The sequence below is a fragment of the Chiloscyllium plagiosum genome, unplaced genomic scaffold (genome assembly GCF_037043375.1).
Source record: "Chiloscyllium plagiosum isolate Xiang-an unplaced genomic scaffold, Cpla_swu_hap1 HiC_scaffold_4, whole genome shotgun sequence".
Taxonomy (NCBI): domain Eukaryota; kingdom Metazoa; phylum Chordata; class Chondrichthyes; order Orectolobiformes; family Hemiscylliidae; genus Chiloscyllium; species Chiloscyllium plagiosum.
In genome coordinates, this window is record NW_028270142.1 from 98460805 (window position 1) to 98481618 (window position 20814).

At 41.3% G+C, this 20814-nt stretch overlaps 1 protein-coding gene across 1 annotated transcript in view; it reads left to right on the plus strand.

Moving 5' to 3' along the window:
• LOC122549552 (serine/threonine-protein kinase H1-like) overlaps positions 1 to 20623 on the plus strand; it is a 76730-nt gene extending 56107 nt beyond the window's left edge. Inside the window, exon 3 of the mRNA XM_043689398.2 lies at positions 20094 to 20623. Within this exon, the coding sequence (XP_043545333.1) occupies positions 20094 to 20402 (309 nt within the window). The 3' untranslated portion in view covers positions 20403 to 20623. The remainder of the gene's footprint in view (positions 1 to 20093) is intronic.
• The last annotated feature ends 191 nt before the right edge of the window (positions 20624 to 20814 follow it).

Below are 20814 nucleotides of genomic sequence, written 5' to 3' on the forward strand. Positions count from 1 at the left end.
ACTCTGCGTACCTGTTTTTCCTACCACGTTTTTTCCGCATTATGTTCCATGTTCTTGCCCATTCACAACACACATTCTTTATTTGCTTTGTTTTATCTGCAAATTTGGAAATATTATATTTGGACCCTACATTTAATTCATTGATATATGTAAGGAACAACTGAGCCTATGTACTGATTCTTGTGGTATGCACTAATCACAACTCGCCAATGCAAAATGACCCAATTGTTTTCTCTGTTCGCAAATCCTTAAACCATGCCAGTATATTACATCCAAAATCACATGCTTTAATTTTGTTAACCAAACTTCTGTGGGGGACCTTACCAAAAACCATCTGAAAATCCAACAATACTACATCCATTGACTCCCCTTTATCAATTCCGTAAGTAACATTCTCAAAAAAGTTCCATTCACAAATCCACGTTGACTATCAGGTCATTTTTATGTAAGTGTCCAATTATCAAGTCCATTATGATAGATTTTAGTATTTTGCTTACTATTGATGTAAGGTTGATGGGTCTGTTATTCTTGTTTTTGTCCCTTCATTGATGCTGGAATGTGCACTATCAGGGGTTCCTTCATCTTTCAAGCCCATTAATTTTAATAACACAACCTTCTTACTCATACTGATTTCCTTCAACTCATCATTCTCCTTAATTGGTTGGATCTTTAAGTCTGGGAGATTTCTTGTATTTCTAAATTCTCAGATTTTTACTATTTCTGGCCATTTTATTAATCTTTTCTTTTAATCTTACACAATCTTTAGCTTACCTTGCCATCTTGGGTTTGATTGACATTTTATAAATTTTTACGCTTGATGTAATGTATAGTTGCTGTGATCCACTGACAGTTCTTTATAAAACTGTCCATTGCCCATCTACAGTCATCTTTTAAAATGTATTTTCCCAATTCACCTCCACAAATGTATGTGCCTCACTCTTTCATAATTTTCCTTCTTCAAATTTAACATTTCTTCAGATTGTTTCTACTTTACTTTCAAACATAATGTAAAAATCTATCATATTGTGTTCATTCATCCCGATAGATTCTTTTACAAGCTTATTAATTAGTCCTATTTCATTATATAATACCAGATCTAAAATAGCATGTCCTCTAGTTGGCTCCTTGGCATACAGTTGTAAAGAAAATCCCTAACACACTTCAGAAACTCATCCTCCACAGCTTTTGTGCTCATTTGCTTTGCCCAGTCTTTATGCAGATTAAAGTCACCCATGATAACTGTGTTTCCCATGCTACGTGCTTCTTTCATCTCCTGATTTATATCATGCCTCTCACTACTACTTGTACTCAGTGGCCGATATATAACCCGAACCAATGTCTGCTAGAGAAGTTAGAGAAGTGATTGCTGGGCCTCTTGCTGAGATATTTCTATCATCGATAGTCACAGGTGAGGTGCCGGAAGACTGGAATTTGGCTAACGTGGTGCCACTGTTTAAGAAAGGTGGTAAGGACAAGCTAAGGAACTATAGACCAGTGAGCCTGATGTTGGTGGTGGGCAAATTGTTGGCAGGAATCCTGAGGGACAGGATGTACATGTATTTGGAAAGGCAAGGACTAATTAGGGATAGTCAACATGGCTTTGTGCGTGGGAAATCATGTCTCACAAACTTGATAGAGTTTTTTGACGAAGTAACAAAGAGGATTGATGAGGGCAGAGCGGTAGATGTGAACTATGTGGACTTCAGTAAGGCATTCGACAAGGTTCCCCATGGTCAACTGATTAGCAAGGTTAGATTTCACAGAATACAGGGAGAACTAGCCATTTGGATACAGAACTGGCTCAAAGGTAGAAGGCAGAAGTGGTGGTGGAGGGTTGTCTTTCAGACTGGAGGAGAAAGTGAGGGCTGCAGATGCTGGAGATCCAGTCTTTCAGACTGGAGGCCTGTGACCAGTGGAATGCCAGAAGGATCGCTGCTGGGTCCTCTACTTTTCGTCATTTACATCAATGATTTGGATGTGAGCATAAGAGATACAGTTAGTAAGTTTGCAGATGACACCAAAATTGGAGGTGTAGTGGACAGGAAAGAGGGTTATCTCAGATTACAACAGGATCATGACCAGATGGGCCAATGGGCTGAGAAGCGGCAAATGGAGTTTAATTCAGATAAATGTGAAGTACTGCATTTTGGGAAAGCAAATTTTAGCAGGACTTATACACTTAATGATAAGGTCGTAGGGAGTGTTGCTGAACAAAGAGACCTTCGAGTGCAGGTTCATAGCTCCTTGAAAGTGGAGTCGCAGGTACATAGGATAGTGAAGAAGGCATTTAGTATGCTTTCCTTTATTGGTCAGAATATTGAGTACATGAGTTGGGCGGTCATGTTGCGGCTGTACAGGACATTGGTTAAGCCACTGTTGGAATATTGCATGCAATTCTGGTCTCCTTCCTGTCAGAAAGATGTTGTGAAACTTGAAAGGGTTCAGAAAAGCTTTACAAGGATGTTTGCCATGGTTGGAGGATTTGAGCTATAGGGAGAGGCTGAACAGGCTGGGACTGTTTTCCCTGGAGTGCAGGGGCTGAGGGGTGACCTTATAGAGGTTTACAAAATGATGAGGGGCATAGATAGGGTAAATAGACAACGTCTTTTCCTGGGGTCGGGGAGTCCAGAACTAGAGGGCATAGGTTTAGGGTGAGAGGGGAAAGATGTAAAAGAGACCTAAGGGGCAACCTTTTCAAACAGAGGGCGGTACGTGTATGGAATGAGCTGCCAAAGGAATTGGTGGAGGCTGGTACAATTGCAACATTTAAGAGGCATTTGGATGGGTATATGAATAGGAAGGGTTAAGAGGGATATGGGCCAGGTGCTGGCAGATGGGACTAGATTGTGTTGGGATGTCTTGTCAGCATGGACGGGTTGGACTGAAGGATCTGTTTCAATGCTGTAAGTCTCTATGACTCTATGCTGATCTTTGCAGTTTCTTAGTTCCCGCCAGATAGATTCCACACTTGTTCTTCCAGTCTCTTCGTAATTTATTGATCCATTGTGTATTATCAGTATAACTCCACATTCTTTTCCTTCTTGTCCATTCATCCTAAGCACCACATATTCTTGAATGTTCAGTTCCCAATCCTGGGGACCATGCGGCAATGTTTCTGTAATGACAATTATAACTATTTACATCTATATTCGCCTTTAGATGATGGCTCAGTGGTTAGCACTGCTACTTCAAAGCACCAGGGTCCCAGGTTCAATTCCTGCACATTCTCCCTGTGTCTGTGTGGGTTGCCTCCGGGTGCTCTGGTTCCTCCCACCATCCAAAGATGTGCAGGTCAAGTGAATTGGCCATGTTAAATTGCCCATAGTGTTAGGTGCATTAGTCAGGGGTAAATATAGGGTAGGAGAATGAGTCTGGGTGCATTACTCTTCAGCAGGTTGGTGTGGACTTGTTGGGCTGAAGGGCCTGTTTCCATACTCAGGTCATCTACCTTGTTGTGAATGATATGTGCATTCAGGTAGATTGCCCTTAACTTTGTCTTTTTGACATCATTCTATGTTGAGACATACTCAATGCTCAGCTCTACTTCTGTCTTCACATCTCCCTTGCAGCTTTTCTGTTTTCTGTTACCAGCTTAACTTCCTTCTGATTTGGGTTGTGCCTCAGCCCAGAAGAACACTCAGTGGTTGCCGTACATGCACTTCAACCTGCAGTGCGTCATCCAGCCATGGGCTCTGCACAGAGGTGGCTAGGTGATGGGGAATAAAGCACTTTGATTTGCCTTCTGGTGACCCTTCTCCATCATGCAGCAACAGGGAGAAGCCAGCAACCTCAGGGATTTCAACTCAGGGCATTGCAAGGGTGCATTGCCACTCCTCCTTCCCTTGCCAATTTATTCAGTCATGGGCAGTGAATATCCCTGGCAATTAAAGCTAGCTTTTATTATCCACGTTTATGGCCGAGAACCAAAAGACATTTAAGAGTCAGCCACATTACTGTGGATTTGGAGCCAGAAGTGGATCAGACCATGTAAGGATGGCAGGATGCCTTCATCTAAGGATATTTATCAGTGAGGAGTGACAACCAGAGAAAATTGCACGGGTCAACAGGCTCAGAAGTCCCATACGTCCCAGGCCTTACCATAAATGAAAAGCCTCCAGCACTTATGCAGGAGACCCTGACCAGCCTGGAGCACTCTCGGCCTTAGCCCACCAGAGTGTAGCAACCAAAGCCAGCTCAGGCAACACAGTACACAGCATTTCCCTGCGTCCAGCTGTGGATGTTGAATTAGCTTCAAAGCATAAGCGAAGAAAGAGTGAACTTGCATTGTGTCCAATCATTTCTTGATGTGTTCAGCTATAGTTACATTTGCCATTTGAAGCATTTAATTCATGTGTGTTATGTGTTCATGATAATTTGAGTTTTGCAAACTAATGGGGCATTTTAGGAAGAAACTCTTAATAATAGATCAGTTTGGAACAATAAATGAAGAAAAGGACTCACTCCATTCACATCCATTTGCCTTCCTCAGCATTAAGCTGTGCCTTTAATCCCTTTCCCAGCCAGCACCCAATCTCAATGCACCGAATCCCCCTCTCCCCATCCTAACAAAATTCGCCATCCAGGAAAATTTGATGGAACCGGATCTTTAACCAGTTTTGAATCTGAAGGCATATTTGCTGTGTAGTTAAATCTAAAGATAATAATGAGCATGAAATGCTAATTATTAAAAATGGGTTTGTGCCACTACACCTTGGGCAGTACAAACACCACCCTCATTTGCTTCTAACTTACCTAAATTTCATCCTGTTATTGGGAAGCAGACATCCTTTGCAAACAATGAATAGTGCACTATTCTGTTCACGTTGTTCCATTGTCTGTTTAATATTATTGCCATCAGCAAAATACTGGAAACACTTAAAAAAAAGGTCCTATGATCATGAGTAAAATGGTTACTGTATTTCAACCATACATAGCTTAGACTTCTCCTTCCAGCATTCCTTCCCAACCCCCCTATCATTCCCTGTCCACACACACACACACTGAACAAAAGATATAAGACAGTGAGGAATTGGATCTCTGTGTAACCCACTCCTATGTGGCATGGGAATATCTGTTGGATTTTTCTTCTCATCTTTGATTCACTAAAGTAATCTGTTGAATGGACTTGATAACCTGATTCAAAAAAAGCTTTTGCTTCTAATGTTGCAACATTACAACATTAACATGGTATTATTTTACCAAGAGTTTATATTAAACTGCAAGAGATTTCTTTTGTGTGCTCTGCCTGACATGCAACATAGACAATAGACCATAGACAATAGATGCAGGAGTAGGCCATTCTGCCCTTCAAGCCTGCACCACCATTCAATATGATCATGGCTGATCATCCTTAATCAATATCCTGTTCCTGCCTTATCTCCATAACCCTTGATTCCACAATCCTTGAGAGTTCTATCCAACTCTTTCTTAAATGAATCCAGAGACTGGGCCTCAACTGCCCTCTGGGGCAGAGCATTGCACACAGCCACCACTCTCTGGGTGAAGAAGTTTCTCCTCATCTCTGTCCTAAATGGTCTACCCCATATTTTTAAGCTGTGTCCTCTGGTTCAGCACTCACCCATCAGCAGAAACATGTTTCCTGCCTCCAGAGTGTCCAATCCTTTAATAACCTTATATGTCTCAATCAGATCCCCTCTCAGTCTTCTAAACTCAAGGGTATACAAGCCCAGTCGCTCCAGTCTTTCAGTGTAAGGTAATCCCGCCATTCCAGGAATTGACCTCGTGAACCTACACTGCACTCCCTCAATAGCCAGAATGTCTTTCCTCAAATTTGGAGACCAGAACTGCACACAGTACTCCAGGTGTGGTCTCACCAGGGCCCTGTACAGCTGCAGAAGAACCTCTTTGCTTCTATACTCAATCCCTCTTGTTATGAAGGCCAGCATGCTATTAGCCTTCTTCAGTACCTGCTGTACCTGCATGCTTACCTTCATTGACTGGTTACAAGAACACCCAGATCTTTCTGTACTGCCCCTTTACCTAAATTGATTCCATTGAGGTAGTAATCTGCCTTCCTGTTCTTGCTACCAAATTGGATAACCATACATTTATCCACATTAAACTGCATCTGCCATGCATCTGACCACTCACCTAACTTGTCCAGGTCACCCTGTAATCTCCTAACATCCTCATCACATTTCACCCTGCCACCCAGCTTAGTATCATCAGCAAATTTGCTAATGTTATTACTAATACCATCTTCTATATCATTAACATATATTGTAAAAAGCTGCGATCCCTGTACTGATCCCTGCGGTACCTCACTGGTCACTGCCTGCCGTTCCGAAATGGAGCCATTTATCACTACCCTTTGTTTCCTATCAGCCAACCAACTTTCAATCCAAGTTAGTACGTTGCCCCCAATACCATGCGCCCTAATTTTGCTCACTAACCTCCTATGTGGGACTTTATCAAAAGCTTTCTGAAAGTCCAGGTACACTACATCAACTGGATCTCCCTCATCCATCTTCAGCGTTACATCCTCAAAAAATTCCAGAAGATTAGTCAAGCATGATTTCCCCTTCATAAATCCATGCTGACTCTGTCCTATCCTGTTACTACTATCCAGATGTGTCGTAATTTCATCCTTTATAATAGACTCCAGCATCTTTCCCACCACTGAGGTCAGACTAACTGGTCTATAATTTCCTGTTTTCTCTCTCCTACCTTTCTTAAAAAGTGGTACAACATTAGCCACCTTCCAATCCACAGGAACTGATCCTGAATCTATCGAACTCTATAAAATAATCACCAATGCATCCACGATTTCTCGAGCCACCTCCTTCAGTACCCTGGGATGTAGACCATCAGGCCTCGGGGACCTATTAACCTTCAGACCTAATAGTCTCTCCAACACCAATTCCTGGCAAATATAAATTCCCTTAAGTTCAGGTCCTTCAGCCACTGTTACCTCAGGGAGATTGCTTGTGTCTTCCCCAGTGAACACAGCTCTGAAGTATCAATTCAATTCTTCTGCCATTTCTTTGTTCCCCGTAATATATTCCCCTGTTTGTCTTCAAGGGCCCAATTTTAGTCTTAACCATTTTTTTGCCTTTCACATACCTAAAAAAAACTTTTACTATCCTCCTTTATATTATTGGCCAGTTTACCTTCGTACCTCATTTTTTCTCTGCGTATTTCCTTCTTAGTAATCCTCTGTTGTTCTTTAAAAGCTTCCCAGTCCTCCGTTTTCCCACTTATCTTTGCTATGTTATACTTTTTCTCTTTTAACTTTATATGTTTCTTAACTTCCCTCGTCAGCCACGGCCACCCATGCCTCCTCCTAGGATCTTTCTTCCTTTTAGGAATGAACTGATCCTGCAACTTCTGCATTATACACAGAAATATCCGCCATTGTTCCTCCACTGTCATCCCTGCTAAGGTATCGCACCATTGAACTTTGGCTAGCTCCATAGTTCCCTTTATTCAACAGAAATATTGTCACTTCCGACTGTACCCTCTCCCTCTCAAATTGCAGATTGAAGCTTATTGTATTATGGTCACTACTTCCCAATGGCTCCTTCACTTCGAGGTCTCTGACCAATTCTGGTTCGTTACACAATACCAGATCCAGAATTGCCTTCTCCCTGGTCAGCTCCAGCACCAGCTGTTCTAAGAATCCATCTCTGAGGCACTCCACAAAGTCTCTTTCTTGAGGTCCAATACCATCCTAATTCTCCCAGTGAAATCCCCCATAACAACTGTAGTAACATCTTTGCGACAGGCCAATTTCAGCTCCTGATTCAACTTACATTCGACATCCAGACTACTGTTTGGGGGCCTGTAGATAACTCCCAAGAGGGTCTTTTTACCCTTAGTATTTCTCAGCTCTATCCACACTGACTCTACATCCCCTAATTCTAGGTGCCCACTCGCAAGGGACTGAATATCATCCCTTACCAACATGGCCACCCCACCCCCTCTGCCCGTCAGTCAGTGTAGCCTTGAATATTCATTTCCCAGGCCCTGTCCACTTGAAGCCACGTCTCAGTTATCCCCACAATATCATATCTGCCAATTTCCAAAAGAGCCTCAAGCTCATCCATCTTATTTCTAATGTTTCGTGCATTCATGTATAGTATTTTTAATTTGTTACTGCCCTCACCCTTCCGATCAACTCCTATTTCACTCAACCTTACAGCATGATCTCTTTTTGAATTTTCTGCCTCATTGATAGAGTTGTCTTTCTTGACTTCCCTTGTTCTAACTTTCCCTCCAATTTCCTTCTTAAACATCCAGTTTGTCCCCTCCCCCCCACTACTTAGTTTAAACGTAGCTGTGTTGCAGTAGCAAACCTGCCTGCCAGAATGCTGGTCCCTAACCTATTAAGGTGCAAACCGTCTCTCTTGTAGAATTTATGCTTACCACAAAACATACCCCAGTGGTCCAAGAATTTAAATCCTTGCTTCCTGCACCAGTTCCCCAGCCACACGTTCATTATCTCCCTGTTTCTGGCCTCACCAGCCCGAGGAACTGGAAGCAAACCGGAGATAGCCACCTTGGACGTCCTGCTTTTCAGCCTTCTTCATTGTTCTCCGAAGTCCCGCTGTAGTATGTTCCTCCTCTTCTTCCTGACATCATTTGTGCCGACATGTACCACACCTCTGGCTCTTCACCTTTGTCCTTGAGGATTTCCTGCACTCTGTCTGTGATGTCTTTAATCCTGGCACCAGGAAGGCAACACACCATCCTTAAATCCCATCTGCTGCCACAAAAACCCCGATCAGTTCCTCTCACGATGGAGTCCCCTATTCCCCTATTACCACGGCTTTGTGCGATGTCCGACTCTTCTGCTCTGCCTCTGCACCAACTTTTGATTGACAGACCTGGCTGCCTCGCGGACTGGCAATGTCATCTGTCTCTACTGTTTCCAAAAGATTCAACTTGTTCCTGACAGGTACTTCCCCCAGGGTCTCTTGCACCTGTCTCCTCTCTGCCTTCCTCATCGTCTGCCCTCTTCTGGTACGATTGGTGTAATAACCTCGCTGAAGGTCTTGTCCAGAAAGATCTCGTTCCCTCGGATGAGCCTAAGGTCCTCGAGTTCTTTCATCAATGCTGCAATACGCTCTGTCAGTAGCTGAACATGCACAGACTTTCCACACTTATATGAGCCAGACACACCAGAGTCGTTGACCTCCCACATCAAGCACGTAGCGCACTGAACCAGCTTGGCAGTCATGTCTTCACCCTCTTCAACTGTGGCGTAATCACTTCACTCAACCTCCTTGTCAAAGACTCCTGAGCTAAAGCCTCACTCTTCAATCCACAGGAACTTCCTTGGACCCTCTTTTTGGGGCAAGTCTGTGGACTTTTAATTTAGGTTAGAGGAGGAGGGTGGCCCTACTTTGTAGGACCTGGGGTCTAGAACACACCCACTCAAATCACAATCACTTACCTTCCCGACTGGCTTTGCGCTCTGCCTTCACTTCCACCCAGCTCCTGCCGCTCTCTGATGCGAAAAGACCGTTGGCGTCGAGGTAAGTTCTTAAATAACAATCACTTACCTTCCCGACCGGCTTTGCGCTCTGCCTTCACTTTTGCCCAGCTCCCGCCGCTCTCTGATGCGAAAAAGCATAGTTTATAAAGGACGTTTTGGATTTCTTTAAATCCAAAGGGTCAGGTGAATTGGCCATGCTAAATTGCCCGTAGTGTTAGGTTAAAAGGGGTAAATGTATGGGTGGGTTACGCTTCGGCGGGTCGGTGTGGACTTGTTGGGCCGAAGGGCCTGTTTCCACACTGTAAGTAATCTAAATCTAAATCTAGATGGCAGTTATACAATATATTCAAAGCAAGTTACAATAGAAGCCACAAATGTAGCTAATTCTTTCTTCTTCCTCAGCAGTATGCCTAGGACAGGTTCACTGTACATTCATAGAATCCCTACAGTGCGTAAGCAGACCATTCAACTCATGGAGTCCACAATGACCCTCCAAAGAACCTCATAACCAGACCCATCCCTTTACCCTATTCCTGTAACCCTACGTTTCCCATGGCCAATCCACCCAAACTACACATTCTAGGACACCATGCGAATTTAGTATTGCTAATGCATCTAGCCTTCACATTATTGGACTGTGGGAGAAAACCAGAGCACCTGGAGTAAACCTATGCAGACGTGGGAGAATATGCAAGTCCACACAGACGGTCACCTTATGTTGGAAACAAACCTGGGTTCCTGGTGTTGTGAGGCAGCAGTGCTAACCACTGAGCCACCATGTCACCCTAAATGCATTCTTAATGCATTTATGGACTATTCTACATTATCTTAAGCTTTAGCTTTATTGTCTGTATCTTCAACTATTATTCCAATACTTCCTGTTTTAAACTGATTAGGATTAAACAATGCAAATGTTGCTATCTTACAACTCAACACTAGATTATTGTTACATTTAAGACTAGAACTGCTCGGGAGGATTTAAACTAGTAAGGTGGGGGGTTGGATCCAGGGAGATAGTGATGAAAGAGATCAATTTGAGACTGGTACAGCTGAGAACAGAAGCGAGTCAAACAGTCAGGGCAGGCAGGGACAAGGTAGGACTAATAAATTAAACTACATTTATTTCAATGCAAGGGGCCTAACAGGGAAGGCAGATGAACTCGGGGCATGGTTAGGAACATGGGACTGGGATATCATAGCAATTACAGAAACATGGCTCAGGGATGGGCAGGACTGGCAGCTTAATGTTCCAGGATACAAATGCTACAGGAAAGATAGTAAGGGAGGCAAGAGAGGAGGGGGAGTGGCATTTTTGATAAGGGATAGCATTACAGCTGTGCTGAGGGAGAATATTCCCAGAAATACATCCAGGGACGTTATTCGGGTGGAACTGAGAAATAAGAAAGGGATGATCACCTTATTGGGATTGTATTATAGACCCCCTAATAGTCAGAGGGAAATTGAGAAACAAACTTGTAAAGAGATCTCAGCTATCTGTAAGAATAATAGGGTGGTTATGGGAGGGGATTTTAACTTTCCAAACAGAGACTGGGACTGCCATAGTATTAAAGGTTTAGATGGAGAGGAATTTGTTAAGTGTGTACAAGACAATTTTCTGAATCAGTGTATGGATGTACCTATGAGAGAAGGTGCAAAACTTGACCTACTCTTGGGAAATAAGGCAGGGCAGGTGACTGAGGTGTCAGTGGGGGAGCACTTTGGGGCCAGCGACCATAATTCTATTAGTTTTAAGATAGTGATGGAGAAGGATAGATCAGATCTAAAAGTTGAAGTTCTAAATTGGAGAAAGGCCAATTTTGACAGTATTAGGCAAGAACTGTCGAAAGCTGATTGGAGGCAGATGTTCGCAGGTAAAGGGACGGCTGGAAATTAGATAATGAGAATCCAGAAAAAGTATATTCCTGTCAGGGTGAAAAAGAAGGGCTGGTAGGTATAGGGAATGCTGGATGACTAAAGAAATTGAGGGTTTGGTTAAGAAAAAGAAGGAAGCATATGTAAGGTATAGACAGGATAGATCGAGTGAATCCTTAGAAGAGTATAAAGGAAGTAGGAGTATACTTAAGAGGGAAATCAGGAGGGCAAAAAAGGGATGTGAGATAGCTTTGGCAAATAGAATTCAGGAAAATCCAAAGGGTTTTTACAAATACATTAAGGACAAAAGGGTAACTAGGGAGAGAATAGAGCCCCTCAAAGATCAGCAAGGTGGCCTTTGTGTGAAGTCACAGAAAATGGGGGAGATACTAAATGAGTATTTTGCATCAGTATTTACTGTGGAAAAGGATATGGAAGATATAGACTGTAGGGAAATAGATGGTGACACCTTGCAAAATGTCCAAATTACAGAGGAGGAAGTGCTGGATGTCTTGAAATGGGTAAAGGTGGATAGATCCCCAGGACCTGATCAGGTGTACCCGAGAACTCTGTGCAATGCTAGAGAAGTGATTTCTGGGTCTCTTGCTGAGATATTTGCATCATCGATAGTCACAGGTGAGGTGCTGGAAGACTGGAGGTTGGGAAACCTGGTGCCACTGTTTAAGAAGGGCGGTAAGGACAAGCCAGGGAACTATAGACTAGTGAGCCTGACGTCGGTGGTGGGCAAGTTGTTGGAGGGAATCCTGAGGGACAGGATATACATGTATTTGGAAAGGCAAGGACTGATTGGGGATAGTCAACATGGCTTTGTGCATGGGAAATCATGTCTCACAAACTTGATTGAGTTTTTTGAAGAAATAACAAAGAGGATTGATGAGGGCAGAGGAGTAGATGTGATCTATATGGACTTCAGTAAGGCGTTCGACAAGGTTCCCCATGGGAGACTGATTAGCAAGGTTAGATCTCATGGATTACAGGGAGAACTCGCCATTTGGATACCGAACTGGCTCAAAGGTAGAAGACAGGGTGGTGGTGAAGGGTTGTTTTTCAGACTGGAGGCCTGTGACCAGTGGAGTGCCACAAGGATCAGTGCTAGGTCCTCTACTTTTTGTCATTTACATAAATGATTTGGATGCAAGCATAAGAGGTACAATTTGTAAGTTTGCAGGTCCACTACACCTCTAACATTGGAGGTGTAGTGGACAATGAAGAGGGTTACCTCAGATTACAACAGGATCTTGACCAGATGGGCCAATGGGCTGAGAAGTGACAGATGGAGTTTAAATCAGATAACTGTGAGGTGCTGCATTTTGGGAATGGAAATCTTAACAGGACTTACACACTTAATGGTCAGGTCCTAGGGAGTGTTGCTGAACAAAGAGACCTTGGAGTGCAGGTTCATAGCTCCCTGAAAGTGGAATCGCAGGTAGATATGATAGTGAAGAAGGCATTTGGTATGCTTTCCTTTATTGGTCAGAGTATTGAGTACATGAGTTGGGAAGTCATGTTGCGGCTGTACAGGACATTGGTTAGGCCACTGTTGGAATATTGCGTGCAATTCTGGTCTCCTTCCTATCGGAAACTTGTTGTGAAACTTGAAAGGGTTCAAAAAAGCTTTACAAGGATGTTGCCATGGTTGGAGGATTTGAGCTATAGGGAAAGGTTGAATAGGCTGGGGCTGTTTTCCTTGGAGCCTCAGAGGCTGAGTGGTGCCCTTATAGAGGTTTACAAAATGATGAGGGGCATGGATAGGATAAATAGACAAAGTCTTTCCCTGGGGTCGGGGAGTCCAGAACTAGAGAGCTTAGGTTTAGGGAGAGAGGGGAAAGATATAAAAGAGACCTAAGGGGCAACTTTTTCACGCAGAAGGTGGTACATATATGGAATGAGCTGCCAGAGGAAGTGGTGGAGGCTGGTACAATTGCAACATTTAAGAGGCTTTTGGATGGGTATATGAATAGGAAGGGTTTGGAGGGATACAGGCCGGATGCTGGCAGGTGGGACTAGATTGGGTTGGGATATCAGGTCTGCATGGACAGGTTGAACCGAAGGGTCTGTTTCCATGCTGTACATCTCTATGACTCTATGACTACAAATGAAAGACCATGTTATTTTTTAAAGTTCCTATGCTTGAAACTTACTGTGTTAAAATTCATAGGGGAATACCTACTTCCTACCATTCAGTGCATCACTGCGCCATCATAAATAAATGTACAGTTATTATGAATTATGTATTGTCAATGCTATTAAGACCAGTTATTGTCACTGGAAAGAAACAACAGATGCTTTGATACATTTTTAAATGCTGCTATCTCAAATTCCTAACTTAATTTAGTTAAGACAAAATGCACAGCCAATTGTTCAACATCAGCAAGAGAAGGATGGATTTACATTAGAGTTCTAGTTGCATATCCAATCATAATGTAAGCCCAAATTCTTCCGTTATTAGATGCACTGACATTTTCAGCATCTGTTTTTATTTTCGATTTCTAGCATTCACAGTAGACATAGCACAAATTTGCACAAATATTGTCTTTGACGTGGTAAAATATCATTATACACAGAAGCATAGCCAATACAATCATTATGGAATCACAGAAGGAGATATTACAAATGGTAACCAAAGCATGGTCAAAAAAGAAGAGTTTTAAAGAGGTTCAAGAAGAATAATAGAGAGAGAGAGAGAGGCAGTGCCATCTGGGTGGTTGAAGGCTTGATTGCCAATGGGCATGAAAGAGGTTGGAATAAAAAGGAGAGTATAGAAGAAATTTAAAAACACCATAATGGGATGCTCAGGAGAGTGTGGATTTTAGAGTTCCAGAGGGTACAGGAGAATGTTAAGAATGCAATTTCGAACAGTGATCAAAATTTTGATGTGTAGTCAGAGATTAGGAGCCAACAACACTGATGATGGATAATTAGGACCTAGTGTGGAATAGATTATGGGTAAAAGAATTTTGGGTGCACTGAAGTCTACAGAGCATAAAGGATGAGAGGCCAGTCCAAACGAATACTAGAATAATCAATTCTGGAGGTAACAAAGTCATTGGTGAAGTGAGGGCAGGGGTGAATAATGTCACAGATGTCGAAATAGGTTACGAAGGCATAGGATTAAAAATTTAGCTTAGAATAATGGAGTCAGCAACGAGGTCAGAGTTTATATTGGGATCAATTTTCCCTGTATCTAACTGGAAGAAATTCCAGATCATAAGATGTAGGAGCAGAACTAGGCTATTTATCCAACAAGTCTGTTCTGGCGGATTTGATGATTCTCAAAGCAATGTTCCTGCCTTATACCTGTAACCCTCAATTCCCTTACTGAGTAAAAATCTTCCACGTCAGCCTTGAATATGTGCAATGATCCAGCCTCAATAGTCCTTTGCAGTAAATAATTCCACAGGTTGACTGAGTCTTAAATGAATGACCCCTTAACCTAAGATTATGCCTTCTGGTCCTAGATTCTCATGGGGAGGAAACATTATTGCATCTAACCTGTCAAACCCCCTCAGAATCTTGTATGCGTCAATTAATTGCCTTCTCACACTTCTGAACTTGAATGAGTACAAGCTCAACCTGGATGGCAGGTCTGACATATGAAAAGAGATTGAAGTAGCTAGGACTATATTCACTGAGAAGAATGACTAAAAGGATGAGAGGCGATATCATATTTTATAAAATTTTAACAAGAATAGACAGGGTAAATGCAGCAAGGACATTCTTGATGACCAGGGAATCCAGAGCCAAGGGTCACAGTGCAAGGGTAAGGAGAGGCCATTAGGATTAAGATGAGGAGAAATTTCTTCACCGAAAGAGTGATGAGTCTGTGGAATTCCCTGCCACAGAAAAACCAGGTGAAGCCAAAACATTGTGTATTTTTAAGGAGTTAGATATAGCTCCTAGAACTAAAAATGATCCAATGGTATAGTAAGAAGGCCTGAATAGGGTATGGAATTGGATGACCAGCCTTATGTTGAATAGTGGAGCAGGCTGGAAGGGCTAAATGGCCTACTCCTGCTCCTATTTTCTATGTTTCTATGTAACCTACTCAAGCTGTCCTCATAGGAAAATCTACGCATATCTGCAGTCAATCTAGTGAACCTTCTCTGATCTGTCTCCAATGCCAGTATTACCTATCCTTTGATAAGGGGACTAAAATTGTTCACAGTATTCCAGATATGGCCTGAATATCGCCTTGTATAATTTTAATAAAACCTCCTCATTTTTATGCTCCAATACCTTTGAAGTAAAGGCCAACATTCCATTTGCCTTCCCTATTACCCACTGCACTTGAATCACTTTTTGTGATTCATGCACAAGAAGCACCAAATCCCTTTGTGCTGTAGCTTTCATAGGTCTTTCCTCATTTGAATAATATCCATTCTTAATATTTCCTGCCAAAACAGATAACCTCACATTTTCTCACATTATATTCCATCTATGAAATTGTTGCTGATTCACTTAACCTGTCTGTATCTCTGTAGATTTATTGTGTCATCCTCACTACCTGTACTTCCCTTTCTACCGACCTTTGTGCAATTTTCAAACTTGGCAATAGTGTATTCACTTCCATCATGTATGTCATTAATGTACATTGTAAATAATTGTGGTCCCAGCACTGAGCCCTGTGGTACACCACTAGATTCAGGTTACCATCTTTAAAATCACCCCTTAATCCCAACTCTCAGTCTTCTATTAGTCAGCTAAAGTACTGCAGGGTACCTCAAACACCATAGGCTGTAACCTTATTCAGAAGCCTTATGTGCTAAATCAATAGAGGTTTCTCCTGTGCTAGATTACAATTGCATACTAACCAAAAAATCCATTGTAAAGGTAGAGCAGTTGAGCAGAGCAGAACTGGAACATTAAAGCCATCCCTCACTGACAAACTGGAAAGTGTGGTTGGGATAGAATTCAAAACAAAAAACAAAGGAACAAGAAATTCTAAAAGAAAAAATGACAAATAATCTGGACATTGACTGGGGAGAGCCAGAGGGACATGTGGGATTGGAAGCAGACAAGGTAGCCTGGCAATGATTCAGCCCAAAAAAGGGAGACTAGAATTGAAATTCCAAACAAAGAAAGAAGAGGGAGGAGAGAGAAAAAGAAGGGAAAGAGAAAAGTAGTTTGGGGAAAAAAATAAAAGACGAATGAAGAGTAAAGTAGGAAAAAGCGAAGATAATAAATAACAGGGGGAATGGAATGTCAATCCAAAATATTTGTATTATGAAAGGAGGTTCCCTTTAAACTCAGGGAAGGTATTGATAGGAAATGATATGATCCCCAATTCAGACTCAATTGAGCTGCTTAATTTTGCTGAAGGGATCCCAAACTTTGAAGCAAATGAGATAGACATTTTTCATTTCATTTGAAAGTATTGCAAAACAAACAAAATTGTCACAGGAAGCTATATGATATTAATACAAAGTGCTATGCACCTGATGTTTGTGTCTATCAGCATCCTGGGGATTACCACTGACCAGAAACAACTTCCTGTGACTGAAGCTAAAACATGATCAACAGTATGCATTTAAGCATTAGCAAACTCATCTTTTGTGCTCAAAATTTAATTTTCTATACTGATCAGCTTTTATTTCATTAGCCATGTAAATATTGTGTCTATATAAACATGCCAGAGACTAAAAATCCTTCACCAAGTACCTCACCTTCTGATTGCCCAAAGTCTGTCCACCAACTATAAGGCATATGCAAAACAGAGAACAAAGGTTTCAAAAGCTGAACAAGCAACTGATGAGCCTGTCCACAAATCTTTACCTCAGTGGAAACCATTTTTCCATCATTCAACAAACCTGAGAAGGATAGTGAAAGGAAGAAGGGCCCGATGCAAGAAAGGACAGCAGCGAATGGAAATGCATCTCTCCTCAAGCTAGAAAGGAAGATGTTGAGACTAGGAGTGATGTACTGTGTCTGTGTACTTGCATTGCAAGAAGATAGATGACCTTCATGCTGATTTTGGAAGTGGAATGATAAACCAGTGGCAAGGGTACACAAGCAGATTGTTCTTTCAGGACCAAGTAAATTGGGGGATACAGCCTCGGTTTGTCATGGAGATTCTTCTATGAATGCTGCTAAAGTGAGTCAAGTTACTAGAATTTTGGAGGTTTTGACTGTAAGGTGGAAGTATTCCTATACTTTTTCAATGAAGCAAATAAACAAATTAATATTTGACAGACACTGTCATTGATAATGCCTGATGATTTGATTCATATTTCAGTAGGTTTAATGAAAGGAGCATTGATAGGGAATATTCATGACACTTATGAATCTGTTTCATTGTACCAAGTGAAGTCATGAAATGACTTAGTAAACTGTGTCAGTACTGTGGAATTGTTCCCAGCTTACCTTTGAAAGGATAAGTTTTATATTGAATGAAGATTTGGCCAGTGGAGACATTAACATTTGGACTAGGGAGGCACGGTGGCTCAGTGGTTAGCCCTGCTGCCTTACAGTGCCATGGACTGGGTTGACTGTCTGTGTGGAGTGTACACATTCCCCCCATGTCTCCGGGGGTTTTCTCTGGTGCTCTAGTTTCCTCCCACAGTCCAAAGATATGCAGGTTAGGTGGATTGGCCATGCTAAATTGCCATTAGTGTCCAGGGTTTCCACTGAGGTAAAGGTTTGTGTACAAACTCATCAGCTGCTTGTCCAGCTTTTGAAACCTTTGTTCTCCATTTTGCTTATGCTTTACAGGTGGTAGACAGACTTTGAGCAATCAGAAGGTGAGGTACTTGGTGTAGGACTTCTAGTCTCTGGCATGTTTGTGTAGACACAATGTTTACATGGCTAGTTCAGTTCTGTTTCTGGTCCAAGCTAGGTGGATTAGCCTTGGGAAATGCAGGGTTAAAGGGATAGGGTAGGGGGTGGGTCGGGGTGAGATGCTGTTTCGAGGGTCGATGTAGACCCAGTGGGCCGAATGGCCTGCTTCCACACTGTAGCGATTCTGTGGATTACATGGCAGTGGCTGTAGCAACAGTTGGTTCATCATATTGATGTTGCTAAACTCCACAAAATGTTTGTGGCTAAACAATAAGCTACTGATGAGCAATTCAAAAAAAAACTGATCAATGTAGAGAATCAAATTTTGAGCACAAACGATGAGTTTGCTAATGCTAAATGCGTAGTGTTGAGAAGTAAAATATATTGATTGAAAACTTGAAAAGTCTCAGTCTAAATCTGCGAACGCATGTTTAACAAAAATAGACCTTCTGTTAGAAAATGATCAAGATGGACAGTCTACTAGAACATCAACATGAAAAGAGCAGTGAAAATTTTAAACTCCGATGCAATCTTCAGGATAAGAAAGATAGGATGGGTGTATTGCTGAACAGGTCCAAACTTTAAAATCTGTTAAAGAAAGTAAATATAAGAAACATATTAAAGAATAACCAGTAACCATGGCAATAAACATAAAAAATGAATGAAATGCTCATATGAAGTTGTCAAACATATGCAAAAGTTCTATGGAAGGCTGAAACAAAGGCAACTGAACAGTTGCTAAGCTAAATGAAGTAATCAACCAACTTGAAAATTAATTGGAAATTAAAAGAGAAACAAATATTTATAAGAAGTAGTGGAAGGCAGGGAAATGAGGGTTACACATTTGAAGCAGAGTAAGAAAATTAAAATCAGCAGAAGGCAGGTCTCTCACATAAAATAGAACATCATTTGATTAAAAAGAATAAAACTCCCTCAATACAGATTATTCAATTGGTGTGAATAAAAACAATGAAATGCCAAAATCACTTGTGATGGAAGATAGTTTTGAAGCTGATTGTCAACCAGATGATGGAAAAGCTTTTCGTAGCAAATCTAAAAGACCCATTGAAAGTATGTTTGTAGAAGAGTAAGAAAACCCCTAACTGGATTGGAATGAATACAAAATAGAAAATGCCAGAGAAACTCAATAGGTTTGGCAGCATACGTGGAGAGAGAAAAACAGCATTAACATTTTAGGTCCAAAGTAAGGTTTTTTTACTTTTAACAAAATGGAAGGAGCAGCAAGCAGATCAGATTTTAAAGATCCCCAGGGACAAAAATAATTTGTGAACTATTATTTCTCCTGAATGTAATTGTTACTTAACCATAGTACTTTTAGGATAATATTCTACAGAGTTTTAAATTTTGTCCCAGATTTGGTGGTTGTGTGTATTATTTTTCAGGAAGAATAGTTGTATGTGTTTGCATAGTTTAAATATTTTTAAAAATAATCTTTATATCTTATCTTGGCTAAGTTTGTTTACAATAAACTAGTTTTTTATTTGTATTTAAGGACCTGACCTGGATTGTTTCTTATACTGGGCTGGATATCTATATTATATAGACTGATTGGCAATATCATCTCTCTTTTCAAATTATAACTTCGTTGTGACCAGTGGAGGAGTGTGGAAAGGAATCAGGTCATCCTTCCTAACTTGATGGTTGCTAGAATCAAAGAAAGTATTGCATTTGTGTCCATCAAATTTCATTTAAGTATCATTGATGTGCATGTTAATAGTGATGTTTTCAAAGGGCAGCATGCATATGGGAGGAGGAGTAGGCCGAGGTTTGAATATTTGGCAGACTCTTAAAGTGGCATGCAAGGGTGGGAAGAGATGCCATTGCTACAGATGTTCAAGATATTTTTTGTTAATAAATAGCAAATGTTGTTCATTAATTAGCAATTAATTGTTTTGTACCACATTCTGCTGTAATACTGATCTTTCTTTACAATCGACTTTTGTTACAGCCATGGCCGAACGTTTCTAACCTTGCCAAGGATTTCATTGATAAACTAATTACAATAGACCCCAGTGAGAGAATGGCAGCTGCACAAGCTTTGAAACATCCATGGGTTGTGACAATGGCAGCTTCATCCTCTATGAAGAACCTGCATCGGTCAATCTCTCAGAATTTGATGCGGAGGACATCATCCCACAGTCCAAGCTCTAAGTCGGCACAGTCCAGCAAGTCAAGCCGTTCTAGCAAGTCACGTCGTTTACATGAGAAGGAAATCCGGGAGTTTAATCTGTGGTACCAGCAACATATTGATGAGTAGTGATCAATGGGCTGTCAATCAAGGTTCTTACTGCTAATTAAACTATTCTTCATACCAATCATTGAATCATCTAGATTTTCAATGATTGGTTGACCATTTTAATGAGCCCAAATAAAGTTCAAACAATTCATAGACATAGCCGTAATATTGCTGTTAAACTCACTGTTGAACAAATGTCATATCAAAATAAATAGTTTTATCAGTATTTTAGCAACTCTGTTTAATCAGTGTCATCTTTAAGATGGATGTATGTGTTTCTGCCTTCAAATGTAAAACTCAAAGCCTTTTTCACCTTTTCTGACTTCCATTTAGCACTAAGAATTCTTGGGTTTGAATTTATTGTAAGTATTTTTATTAGACAGGAGATAGGGGAAGCAAGCCAGCTACCCCCAGGATGAAAGCAGACTGAGGC